This window comes from Procambarus clarkii, chromosome 81, assembly GCF_040958095.1.
Source record: "Procambarus clarkii isolate CNS0578487 chromosome 81, FALCON_Pclarkii_2.0, whole genome shotgun sequence".
NCBI lineage: Eukaryota > Metazoa > Arthropoda > Malacostraca > Decapoda > Cambaridae > Procambarus > Procambarus clarkii.
In genome coordinates, this window is record NC_091230.1 from 9,563,818 (window position 1) to 9,577,519 (window position 13,702).

Sequence of the window (13,702 nt, forward strand, 5' to 3'; positions counted from 1 at the left end):
TTAATCCTTCTCATAATTTTGGCGTCGTCAGCAAACATTGAGAGGAATGAGTCTATACTCTCTGGGAGATCATTTACGTATATCAGAAACAGGATAGGCCCAAGTACAGAGCCCTGTGGAACTCCACTGGTGACTTCACGCCGATCTGAGGTCTCACCCCCTCATTGTAACTCTCTGCTTCCTATTGCTTAGGTACTCCCTTATCCACTGGAGCGCCCTACCAGTTACTCCTGCCTGTTTCTCCAGCTTATGCATCAGCCTTTTATGGGGTACTGTGTCAAAGGCTTTCTAACAGTCCAAAAAATGCAGTCCGCCCATCTTTCTCTTGCTTAATCTTTGTCACCTGATCGTAGAATTCTATTAAGCCTGTAAGGCAAGATTTACCCTCCCTGAACCCATGTTGATGCGTTGTCACGAAGTCTCGTCTCTCCAGATGTGTTACTAGGTTTTTTCTCACATTCTTCTCCATCACCTTGCATGGTATACAAGTTAAGGACACTGGCCTGTAGTTCAGTGCCTCTTGTCTGTCACCCTTTTTGTATATTGGGACTACATTAGCCGTCTTCCATATTTCTGGTAGGTCTCCCGTTTCCAGTGACCTACTATACACTATGGAGAGTGGCAAACAAAGTGCTCCTGCCCACTTTTTCAATATCCATGGTGAGATTCCGTCCGGCCCAACAGCTTTTCGCACGTCCAGCTCCAATAGGTGCTTCTTGACCTCATCTCTTGTAATTTCGAACCTTTCCAAGGTCGCCTGGTTTGCTGCCACTCTCCTAGCGCCGTGACTGCTCCTTGTTCCATTGTAAAGATCTCCTGGAACCTTTTGTTGAGTTCCTCACACACCTCTTTGTCATTCTCTGTGTACCTGTCCTCACCCATCCTAAGTTTCATCGCCTGTTCCTTCACTGTTGTCTTCCTCCTGACGTGACTGTGTAGTAGTTTTGGTTCGGTCTTGGCTTGTTAGCTATATCATTTTCATACCTTATCTCAGCTGCTCTTCTCACACTAACATTCTCGTTCCTGGATCTCTGGTATCTCTCTCTACTTTCAGGTGTTCTGTTATTACGGAAGTTCCTCCATGCCCTTTTGTTCAGCTCCTTTGCTTTCATACATTCCCTAGTAAACCATGGATTCTTCTTTTGCTTCTCTGTTTTTTCCTGTCGAGCCGGGACAAACCTGCTTACAGCCTCCTGACACTTTTGGGTGACATAGTCAATCATGTCTTATACGGACTTGGTTCTGAGTTCTGTGTCCCATTGTATATCCCTTAGGAATTTATTCATCTCGTCAGAGTTTCCCTTTCGGCATGCCAGCCCTTTGTTACCCAGTTCTTTTTTGGGGGAGATAATTCCTAGCTCAACTAGGTACTCAAAGCTCAATACACTATGATCACTCATTCCCAGAGGGGCTTCCAACTTAACTTCCCTTATATCCGACTCATTTAGGGTAAATATCAGATCAAGCAAGGCTAGTTCGTCCTCTCCTCTCATTCTTGTCGGTTCCTTGACGTGTGGACTTAGAAAGTTTCTCGTTGCCACGTCCAGCAGCTTAGCTGTCCATGTGTCTGGTTCTCCATGTGGGTCTCTGTTCCCCCAATCTATCTTCCCATGGTTGATAATTAGTAGTCTGGATCCGTTCCTGCTAGCCACAGAAGCTGCTCTCTCTATTATATTGATGGTGGCCATGTTGTTTCTATCATATTCCTGTCTGGGTCTTCTGTCGTTCGGTGGGGGGTTATATATGACTACTACTATAATTTTCTGTCCTCCAGTTGCTATGGTGCCTGATATGTAGTCACTGAAACCTTCACAGTTCTGATTTACCATCTCTTCAAATTCCAACCTTTTCTTATCAGCAAAGCTACACCACCAGTGTGGGTGGGTGGGGCAGATTGTGTTTCCCGGTTCCTGCGTGCTCCGGTTTGTTTTTGTGGGTTTTATTTGTATGGCTTGTGTGTGTGTGTACGGTTCCTGTGAGGTCCGGGGTTTGGTTCAGTGTGTGTGTGTGTACGGTTCCTGTGTGGTCCGGGGTTTGGTTCAGTGTGTGTGTGTGTGTACGGTTCCTGTGTGGTCCGGGGTTTGGTTCAGTGTGTGTGTGTGTGTACGGTTCCTGTGTGGTCCGGGGTTTGGTTCAGTGTGTGTGTGTGTGTACGGTTCCTGTGCGGTCCGGGGTTTGGTTCAGTGTGTGTGTGTGTGTACGGTTCCTGTGTGGTCCGGGGTTTGGTTCAGTGTGTGTGTGTGTGTACGGTTCCTGTGCGGTCCGGGGTTTGGTTCAGTGTGTGTGTGTGTGTACGGTTCCTGTGAGGTCCGGGGTTTGGTTCAGTGTGTGTGTGTGTACGGTTCCTGTGCGGTCCGGGGTTTGGGTCAGTGTGTGTGTGTGTACGGTTCCTGTGCGGTCCGGGGTTTGGTTCAGTGTGTGTGTGTGTGCGGTTCCTGTGCGGTCCGGGGTTTGGGTCAGTGTGTGTGTGTGTACGGTTCCTGTGCGGTCCGGGGTTTGGTTCAGTGTGTGTGTGTGTACGGTTCCTGTGTGGTCCGGGGTTTGGGTCAGTGTGTGTGTGTGTACGGTTCCTGTGCGGTCCGGGGTTTGGTTCAGTGTGTGTGTGTGTGTACGGTTCCTGTGCGGTCCAGGGTTTGGTTCAGTGTGTGTGTGTGTACGGTTCCTGTGTGGTCCGGGGTTTGGTTCAGTGTGTGTGTGTGTACGGTTCCTGTGTGGTCCGGGGTTTGGTTCAGTGTGTGTGTGTGTACGGTTCCTGTGTGGTCCGGGGTTTGGTTCAGTGTGTGTGTGTGTACGGTTCCTGTGTGGTCCGGGGTTTGGTTCAGTGTGTGTGTGTGTACGGTTCCTGTGTGGTCCGGGGTTTGGTTCAGTGTGTGTGTGTGTACGGTTCCTGTGAGGTCCGGGGTTTGGGTCAGTGTGTGTGTGTGTACGGTTCCTGTGCGGTCCGGGGTTTGGTTCAGTGTGTGTGTGTGTACGGTTCCTGTGCGGTCCGGGGTTTGGTTCAGTGTGTGTGTGTGTACGGTTCCTGTGTGGTCCGGGGTTTGGTTCAGTGTGTGTGTGTGTACGGTTCCTGTGAGGTCCGGGGTTTGGGTCAGTGTGTGTGTGTGTACGGTTCCTGTGCGGTCCGGGGTTTGGTTCAGTGTGTGTGTGTGTACGGTTCCTGTGCGGTCCGGGGTTTGGTTCAGTGTGTGTGTGTGTACGGTTCCTGTGCGGTCCGGGGTTTGGTTCAGTGTGTGTGTGTGTACGGTTCCTGTGCGGTCCGGGGTTTGGTTCAGTGTGTGTGTGTGTACGGTTCCTGTGTGGTCCGGGGTTTGGTTCAGTGTGTGTGTGTGTACGGTTCCTGTGAGGTCCGGGGTTTGGGTCAGTGTGTGTGTGTGTACGGTTCCTGTGCGGTCCGGGGTTTGGTTCAGTGTGTGTGTGTGTACGGTTCCTGTGCGGTCCGGGGTTTGGTTCAGTGTGTGTGTGTGTACGGTTCCTGTGCGGTCCGGGGTTTGGTTCAGTGTGTGTGTGTGTACGGTTCCTGTGTGGTCCGGGGTTTGGTTCAGTGTGTGTGTGTGTACGGTTCCTGTGTGGTCCGGGGTTTGGTTCAGTGTGTGTGTGTACGGTTCCTGTGAGGTCCGGGGTTTGGGTCAGTGTGTGTGTGTGTACGGTTCCTGTGCAGTCCGGGGTTTGGGTCAGTGTGTGTGTGTGTACGGTTCCTGTGCGGTCCGGGGTTTGGTTCAGTGTGTGTGTGTGTATGGTTCCTGTGCGGTCCGGGGTTTGGGTCAGTGTGTGTGTGTGTACGGTTCCTGTGCGGTCCGGGGTTTGGGTCAGTGTGTGTGTGTGTACGGTTCCTGTGTGGTCCGGGGTTTGGGTCAGTGTGTGTGTGTGTACGGTTCCTGTGCGGTCCGGGGTTTGGGTCAGTGTGTGTGTGTGTACGGTTCCTGTGTGGTCCGGGGTTTGGGTCAGTGTGTGTGTGTGTACGGTTCCTGTGCGGTCCGGGGTTTGGGTCAGTTTGTGTGTGTGTACGGTTCCTGTGTGGCCCGGGGTTTGGTTCAGTGTGTGTGTGTGTACGGTTCCTGTGCGGTCCGGGGTTTGGTTCAGTGTGTGTGTGTGTACGGTTCCTGTGCGGTCCGGGGTTTGGTTCAGTGTGTGTGTGTGTGTACGGTTCCTGTGCGGTCCGGGGTTTGGTTCAGTGTGTGTGTGTGTACGGTTCCTGTGCGGTCCGGGGTTTGGTTCAGTGTGTGTGTGTGTACGGTTCCTGTGTGGTCCGGGGTTTGGTTCAGTGTGTGTGTGTGTGTACGGTTCCTGTGTGGTCCGGGGTTTGGTTCAGTGTGTGTGTGTGTGTACGGTTCCTGTGCGGTCCGGGGTTTGGTTCAGTGTGTGTGTGTGTACGGTTCCTGTGTGGTCCGGGGTTTGGTTCAGTGTGTGTGTGTGGTTGTGGATGTCATTTTTTTAATGTTCTGTTTTTTTGTGGTTCATGTTTTTATGGTGCTGTTTGTGAGCTTGTTTTTGTGGTATTGAGTGTCCTTCAGGCTGTTGGTGTGGCCCGGCCTGGGTGTAGGCTCCTTGTTTTTGTGGTAATGAGTGGCCTTCAGGCTGTTGGTGTGGCCCGGCCTGGGTGTAGGCTCCTTGTTTTTGTGGTAATGAGTGGCCTTCAGGCTGTTGGTGTGGCCCGGCCTGGGTGTAGGCTCCTTGTTTTTGTGGTAATGAGTGGCCTTCAGGCTGTTGGTGTGGCCCGGCCTGGGTGTAGGCTCCTTGTCATGTTTTCCCATTGTGCTTTTCCTTTAGTTTGTTGTATATTTATATTTCCTTTCTTGTTATTATTATTGTTATTATTATTATCATTTTGTGTTGGTGGCTCTCCGTCTGTGTGTGAGGTGCTGGTAGGCTTCTTCTGTGGCTCTCCGTCTGTGTGTGAGGTGCTGGTAGGCTTCTTCTGTGGCTCTCCGTCTGTGTGTGAGGTGCTGGTAGGCTTCTTCTGTGGCTCTCCGTCTGTGTGTGAGGTGCTGGTAGGCTTCTTCTGTGGCTCTCCGTCTGTGTGTGAGGTGCTGGTAGGCTTCTTCTGTGGCTCTCCGTCTGTGTGTGAGGTGCTGGTAGGCTTCTTCTGTGGCTCTCCGTCTGTGTGTGAGGTGCTGGTAGGCTTCTTCTGTGGCTCTCCGTCTGTGTGTGAGGTGCTGGTAGGCTTCTTCTGTGGCTCTCCGTCTGTGTGTGAGGTGCTGGTAGGCTTCTTCTGTGGCTCTCCGTCTGTGTGTGAGGTGCTGGTAGGCTTCTTCTGTGGCTCTCCGTCTGTGTGTGAGGTGCTGGTAGGCTTCTTCTGTGGCTCTCCGTCTGTGTGTGAGGTGCTGGTAGGCTTCTTCTGTGGCTCTCCGTCTGTGTGTGAGGTGCTGGTAGGCTTCTTCTGTGGCTCTCCGTCTGTGTGTGAGGTGCTGGTAGGCTTCTTCTGTGGCTCTCCGTCTGTGTGTGAGGTGCTGGTAGGCTTCTTCTGTGGCTCTCCGTCTGTGTGTGAGGTGCTGGTAGGCTTCTTCTGTGGCTCTCCGTCTGTGTGTGAGGTGCTGGTAGGCTTCTTCTGTGGCTCTCCGTCTGTGTGTGAGGTGCTGGTAGGCTACTTCTGTGGCTCTCCGTCTGTGTGTGAGGTGCTGGTAGGCTTCTTCTGTGGCTCTCCGTCTGTGTGTGAGGTGCTGGTAGGCTTCTTCTGTGGCTCTCCGTCTGTGTGTGAGGTGCTGGTAGGCTTCTTCTGTGGCTCTCCGTCTGTGTGTGAGGTGCTGGTAGGCTTATTCTGTGGCTCTCCGTCTGTGTGTGAGGTGCTGGTAGGCTTCTTCTGTGGCTCTCCGTCTGTGTGTGAGGTGCTGGTAGGCTTCTTCTGTGGCTCTCCGTCTGTGTGTGAGGTGCTGGTAGGCTTCTTCTGTGGCTCTCCGTCTGTGTGTGAGGTGCTGGTAGGCTTCTTCTGTGGCTCTCCGTCTGTGTGTGAGGTGCTGGTAGGCTTCTTCTGTGGCTCTCCGTCTGTGTGTGAGGTGCTGGTAGGCTTCTTCTGTGGCTCTCCGTCTGTGTGTGAGGTGCTGGTAGGCTTCTTCTGTGGCTCTCCGTCTGTGTGTGAGGTGCTGGTAGGCTTCTTCTGTGGCTCTCCGTCTGTGTGTGAGGTGCTGGTAGGCTTCTTCTGTGGCTCTCCGTCTGTGTGTGAGGTGCTGGTAGGCTTCTTCTGTGGCTCTCCGTCTGTGTGTGAGGTGCTGGTAGGCTTCTTCTGTGGCTCTCCGTCTGTGTGTGAGGTGCTGGTAGGCTTCTTCTGTGGCTCTCCGTCTGTGTGTGAGGTGCTGGTAGGCTTCTTCTGTGGCTCTCCGTCTGTGTGTGAGGTGCTGGTAGGCTTCTTCTGTGGCTCTCCGTCTGTGTGTGAGGTGCTGGTAGGCTTCTTCTGTGGCTCTCCGTCTGTGTGTGAGGTGCTGGTAGGCTTCTTCTGTGGCTCTCCGTCTGTGTGTGAGGTGCTGGTAGGCTTCTTCTGTGGCTCTCCGTCTGTGTGTGAGGTGCTGGTAGGCTTCTTCTGTGGCTCTCCGTCTGTGTGTGAGGTGCTGGTAGGCTTCTTCTGTGGCTCTCCGTCTGTGTGTGAGGTGCTGGTAGGCTTCTTCTGTGGCTCTCCGTCTGTGTGTGAGGTGCTGGTAGGCTTCTTCTGTGGCTCTCCGTCTGTGTGTGAGGTGCTGGTAGGCTTCTTCTGTGGCTCTCCGTCTGTGTGTGAGGTGCTGGTAGGCTTCTTCTGTGGCTCTCCGTCTGTGTGTGAGGTGCTGGTAGGCTTCTTCTGTGGCTCTCCGTCTGTGTGTGAGGTGCTGGTAGGCTTCTTCTGTGGCTCTCCGTCTGTGTGTGAGGTGCTGGTAGGCTTCTTCTGTGGCTCTCCGTCTGTGTGTGAGGTGCTGGTAGGCTTCTTCTGTGGCTCTCCGTCTGTGTGTGAGGTGCTGGTAGGCTTCTTCTGTGGCTCTCCGTCTGTGTGTGAGGTGCTGGTAGGCTTCTTCTGTGGCTCTCCGTCTGTGTGTGAGGTGCTGGTAGGCTTCTTCTGTGGCTCTCCGTCTGTGTGTGAGGTGCTGGTAGGCTTCTTCTGTGGCTCTCCGTCTGTGTGTGAGGTGCTGGTAGGCTTCTTCTGTGGCTCTCCGTCTGTGTGTGAGGTGCTGGTAGGCTTCTTCTGTGGCTCTCCGTCTGTGTGTGAGGTGCTGGTAGGCTTCTTCTGTGGCTCTCCGTCTGTGTGTGAGGTGCTGGTAGGCTTCTTCTGTGGCTCTCCGTCTGTGTGTGAGGTGCTGGTAGGCTTCTTCTGTGGCTCTCCGTCTGTGTGTGAGGTGCTGGTAGGCTTCTTCTGTGGCTCTCCGTCTGTGTGTGAGGTGCTGGTAGGCTTCTTCTGTGGCTCTCCGTCTGTGTGTGAGGTGCTGGTAGGCTTCTTCTGTGGCTCTCCGTCTGTGTGTGAGGTGCTGGTAGGCTTCTTCTGTGGCTCTCCGTCTGTGTGTGAGGTGCTGGTAGGCTTCTTCTGTGGCTCTCCGTCTGTGTGTGAGGTGCTGGTAGGCTTCTTCTGTGGCTCTCCGTCTGTGTGTGAGGTGCTGGTAGGCTTCTTCTGTGGCTCTCCGTCTGTGTGTGAGGTGCTGGTAGGCTTCTTCTGTGGCTCTCCGTCTGTGTGTGAGGTGCTGGTAGGCTTCTTCTGTGGCTCTCCGTCTGTGTGTGAGGTGCTGGTAGGCTTCTTCTGTGGCTCTCCGTCTGTGTGTGAGGTGCTGGTAGGCTTCTTCTGTGGCTCTCCGTCTGTGTGTGAGGTGCTGGTAGGCTTCTTCTGTGGAATTTTGTTATGGTGTTTCATTTTTGTTTTGTATTCTGCTGTGTTTATATTACTAGTTGTGTGTTGTTTGTAATTTTTTGTTGTTTTGTGGTCGGCCCTTCCGGCTGTTTTCTTTTTTTGTGTGTTTCATGATTTTGTTCCTTTGTATTTTTGCAAGTTTGTGCTTTGTACTTTTATTCTTTTGTTCTATGTTGCAATTTGTTTTGCTTTTATTGTACTTATAAGCATGCTTGCATGCAAAAATAAAAAAGTTGAAATTGACAATTACTGCAAAACGCACAATAATAACACACTCGGCTCCGTGACACTATAATTATATATTGTTCCCACTGACTTCCCCTGTAGCTCTCTGCTATTAAACGATATGTGGAACACTAAGGAGATATACACACTCCTAGTATACTTGGGCAAGTGAATGATTTTTAGGCTCCTCTACAGAACTGTCACTCCTGACAGTGGCGTCAATCACTCTTATCACAAATCCACCAAATTACTTTAAATCAGGTCAGTCATGTATATACATAAATTACATTTCTCACAGCCAAGGAAAAAGTAACACTTGTATATAAACACACACACTGGTAACACTTCACAATATCCTGTGCCAGGAAAACCCCGGTGTTACATAAGTTACACTACCATAACTTATGATGACCGGAACTGCATCTCCTGAAATGGACTTCACATGTGGACATGAAGAAATGACAAACATCCACCTAGAAATGTAATGAACACATAACCCCCAGCAGTATGAACTCTTGGACGGCCCTTACTTGTCCGACTTTAATACATTGCTGCGTGTGTTTCCTGTGTGACTAAACACACACACGTCTGCACACATACACTCAGTTCAAGCCCTTGTTAGACTGATAAGATGTTAAATAAATGAAATCTCACACTCTCTGCACTTGCTGTTCACCTATCAGGTGCTAGAAGGACAATGCTGGCAGACCCCCTGACGCGAATCAGGGTTAGAGATAATAATCACCAATACACACAAGTGGTACTCACTCAATTATACAGGCCAGCCTACAGACACACTTCCCCATGTAACCAGGCGCCTGACAGCTGGGTGGACAGCGCTTCGGATTCGTAGTCCTGAGGTTCCGGGTTCGATCTCCGGTGGAGGCGGAGAGTAATGGGCAAAATGTTTCTTTTACCCTGATGCCCCTGTTACCTAGCAGTAAATAGGTACCTGGGAGTTAGGCAGCTGCTACGGGTTGCTTCCTCGGGGTATGTAACAAAAAGAAGGCCTGGTCGAGGACCGAGCCGCGGGGACGCTAAGCCCTGAAATCATCTCAAGTTAACCTGAAGATGAGGACTGAGGCAACTGTAATCTCGAAGATCAGCGGCAACTTCCCAAGGTGGTGCAGCTGGCTATGAGTAGCCTGAGTGGAGTACAACACGGCTCAGTACCGCTAGTACTCCCCCTCACTTTCTGGCTTCGTCCGTCCCTCAGGGCGAAGTGACGTGCATGCACAATTTTTTTTTCTACTACAGACGTGGCCACACATTTACAATGCTAACCAGCATATATACACTTTCTTCTGTCCTCCATGGACAGGGTTAGAGATGTGTTAAACATATAGTTCAGGGGTTTATTGAACACTCAACCACAGAAGGTGATAGCAGCAAACACGGCGAACGACAATATCCACCGAAATTCCCAAGAATTTCTATTGGGAAAAACTGCCCTAAACACTGGCAAGTTATTCCCAGATCTCTCCACTGTTGTGTGACTTGAGGAGGAGATCAGATGAAGTCTGATGATGACTGTAGATGGGGATTCACGAAACAGTCTGTTGCTACCTGCTCGTGTGGCTTACCCACTGTTACTTGTTCCAGTCATATACACTTTCCTGTAATACAGGCAACTACGACAAGTACCCAGATTCTGCTCGTTCCCTACGGACACACGTCGTTATCGCGGGAATATAAAGTGTACTAAATGCTACTGCCGACCGTATCTTTACTTATCTGGCCGACTAAGAAAATATTTCGTCCAACACAGGCAATAGTATGGGTGGGTGCAGAATGGCGTCTTGGGGCCAGAACAGGAAGATGCTGGCCTAATGGTCCCTCCTCAAACTAACCAATCAGAGTGCTTCGCACCTAGGGTCTAAGACCCTTATCCAATCACAGACATGGTGTGGCACGCTGGTGACGTCACACGTCTTGGTTGCTATGGGGACGGCTCTGCGTGGCCGCCACCTCACGGCTCCCTCTCGTTTCGCTCGTCTCCCTCACTTTTACAGTATAAACTGTTACTCTCTCTAATGGTTTCCACAAATGCGTTGCAACGGCCATTGCAACATAATTGGAATGCTGACGGCCTAAGCTCTCCAACGAGCCTAAGCACGTGATGTCTTCTCATGTACGGATTACCAAATCTATACTAAGTGCACGTCCACTTGCATACCTGGGTGCACGGGAGCGCTCGTACACTCCACACTCTAGTAGAAGATTTAGCTGGTGAAAACCCATACCCTCACAGAGCCGATGTTCAACCCAGACGAGATTTTCGCTCGGCTGGCGCCAAGTAATTATTTCTCGAAACTGGACCTGACAAAGGGATTCTTGCAGATCCCACTGCATCAAGACAGCAAGAGGCGCACAGCATTCATGACCAGTGAAGGTTTATACCAGTTCACTGTTGACCAGACCACACACTAGATGGTGAAGGGACGACGACGTTTCGGTCCGTCCTGGATCATTTCCAAGTCGATGACTTGAGAATGGTCCTGGACGGACCAAAACGTCGTCGTCCCTTCACTTTCTAGTGTGCGGTCTGGTCAACATTCTTCAGCCACGTTATTGTGACTCATCGCCTCCAGTTCACTGTTCTTCCCATTGGGCTGGTGAATGCTCCAGCAGTTTTCAATAATACTATGAGGACAGTCCTGGTGGGTATCAAAGGACTGGAAATATTTGTGGGTGACGTGCTCATCCACTCTACCACTTGGAAGGAACATCTACAACTGGCGAGACAGGTGTTCTCGCGTTTGCAAAGAGTTGGCATTGACAAACCCACCAAGTATGAGGTGGGATGCGCTGAGGTCAGGTACCTGGGGCATATATTATGGGTTGGGGGGGAGGAGGATGCCAAGCCCCTGCCTGATAAGATACAGAAGAGATGCTGTACCGCCCACCACTAAGACGCAAGTGAGATCATTCCTCAGTCTTGTGGGTTACTACGGGAAGTTTATCCCAGACTTCGCCTCTGTATCTTATCCATTGACGGAGTTGACAAAGAAGGTTGTCCCAAGTAAGGACAACTGGATGGGAATGGAGGGAGCTGCTTTCTTCTGCATGAAAAAGATGGTCGAGCAGCCTATCTTAAGGCTACCAGACGAGGGTAAGGAATATATCCACAGGACTGATGCTTCAAACACAAGAGTAGGAGCTGTACTCCTGCAGGAGCATGAAGGCATGGTTTGGCCAGTCACTTATTACAGTCGTGAGTTGAGTGACGTAGAACGTCGATACTCGACGGTCGAGCGAGAACTATTGGCTGCCGTGGTGGGCATTAAAAACTTCTCTCAGTATGTGCATGGGAGGAGCTTCACCTTCCAGGTGGATCATCAGCCCCTTAGCCACTTGGGTACGTTGAAGAAAGCTAATCCTCGGATTATGTGGTAGCCAATGTTCTTACAACAGTTTAAGTTCAGAGTCGAGTACATCAAGGGGGGCCGATAATGTAGGTGCTGATTGGTTAAACCGGTCACATAAGCTAGAAGAGTAGGTTAGTGACCCCCGTGCTCAGTGAGGTGAGGGATCAGACAGAAGTAGAGATCTCAGCCTCGGAAACGCAGACGGTCCATCAAACCGGTCTGCAATTGACAGAAAGGGCAACTTGATGATGTGTCAATTAGGATGGGTGAGAGTGAGGAAGATATCTCATCGGTAAGTCCTACCTTTGTGTGTTGCAAATTTGTTCGGTATGATACAGACTGAGGCCAGAAGTGCAGAGCCTAGAGACAGGTCTGGTTTCGAGGCATTGAGCTGGCCAGAGCCTAGCACGACATTGGCTCAAAGTCAGGTAACACCTGACTTATAATGCAGCTTGGGAGGATTGGAGATTGGGAGGATGTGGGGAGAGGAGAGGAGAGGAATGGGGTGGGGCTAGACAAACTGCTACGGGCACCGCCGGAACCCCTCCTCTTCGGTAACATCTGACAACCTGATGAAGGAAATCCTACCTGAGTACCTAGGTCATCAGGCAGGGTTACATGATCTTAGCTTTACAGACTGCACCACCAAATGGGTATCTCGACCGCAGGCCCTCCGAATTGCTGTGGCTCTCAACCTCGCTGCCCCAATCCACACCGAATACAGGTGTATTTGCGGCGAGGCAATTCCGACAGGTACGGACGTCATGGTCTTCTCTGCCAAAGGACAGTGAAACGCCATGAGACAGAGATGTAAGACACGGCGAGGTTAACGAATATTATTAGGAGAAGCCTTACCACAGCCGGCTGTCCAGCAGAGAGAGAGCCCCGTTACCTAATGCCCCGCAACGATGATGAGCCTGTCGGTCGCCCAGACAGGATCACAGTGAACCCCCTGGAAGAATGGTAGACAGTTGGTGTGGGACTACACTTGCGTTTCAACTTTAGCCAACACCTATGTTGACTTCAGTGACTTCACAGGCAGAAGGGGCTGCTTATCACCAGGAAGCTGCCAAGTCACGTAAATACAGAGACCTTGAGCACCACTACAATTTTGTCTTCAATGACTCAGAGACACTTGGTGCCCGGGGTAAAAGTGCTGCTAGGTTTTTGAAGGAGCTGGGGTCCAAGCTAATTGAAACGACTGAAAACCCTAGAGCCGCCAGTTTTCTCTTTCAGCGTCTTAGTGTGGCGATACAAAGAGGAAATGCTCACTGCATCCATGGTTCCTGCCCGCCATCTGAGGACCTGGAGAAGCTCTACAACTTGTGACAAGTAGCGTTGTATCCTGCATGTAACCAATATTGTAAGCCTTTTTGTGTAATGAAATTTCAAAATAAAGTTAGATATATATGCACACATACAAAAAGAATAGGGGTGGTAGGAGAAGAAAAAGTCAAAGTGTTCAGTGATGATCCACAAGGTCTTCTCTGAGTACTCTTTATTTTCTTCTCTCTTTCTTATCACCAAGAATAACGCCTTGAAGGAAACCAACGTCGTCAATGCCCTCAAATGCCCACTTGGGGACTGTAAGCCCCAAAGAACTCAGTATATAGGCAAGACAACAACGTCTCTTTCCAGGCGATTAACAATGCATAAACAACAGGGCTCCATCAAGGATAATATAATCTCTTCTCACAACCAGACCATCACAAGAGAAATCTTAACAAATAACACAGAAATCATCGATAGATACAACGATAGCAGGAGGCTCGACATCTGCGAGGCACTACACATCAAAAAGTCTAAAGAATAAACAGTCTAAAGAATATTTAAAGTTGAGTGTAACCTGGTACTACTATGTTCACACAGAACCAATGGTACGTTCAAGGAAATGCTTAACTTCAACTCAAATGAAAAACACCAGCTGCCACCACCCCATTACACATTAGATATTATAAGAGTACAGGAGAGAGAGAGAGACAGAGAGGGGGGGCCTAGGAGAGAACAGAGGAACTCATACTCATGGAGACTAGCAGAGAGCAGAAGTACTCATGGAGTCTAGCAGAGAGCATAGGTACTCACGGAGTCTAGAAGAGAGCAGAGGTACTCACAGGCCTGGCAGTCTTTGGGTCCCCAGCAGCGTGGGGCTCCACAACGCCTCGAACGGAGACAACCCAACTCATCAGGGCAGGCGGGACATTCAGATTCGTGACGGTTGCGCTGTAGAATGGAAGTGAGATTACAAAATGCGAATGAAAATTAGAAGTGAAAAATAAATAATATAGAGAACCATCCTATCATCCAAGCTCATTAC

General features: G+C 50.5%; 1 protein-coding gene across 1 annotated transcript in view; it reads right to left on the reverse strand.

The window, feature by feature from the left end:
* The window catches only part of LOC123773031 (insulin-like peptide receptor), a 531,432-nt gene that overhangs the window by 416,373 nt on the left and 101,357 nt on the right, over nt 1–13,702 (reverse strand). The window contains exon 6 of the mRNA XM_069315507.1: nt 13,500–13,608. Within this exon, the coding sequence (XP_069171608.1) occupies nt 13,500–13,608 (109 nt within the window). The remainder of the gene's footprint in view (nt 1–13,499; nt 13,609–13,702) is intronic.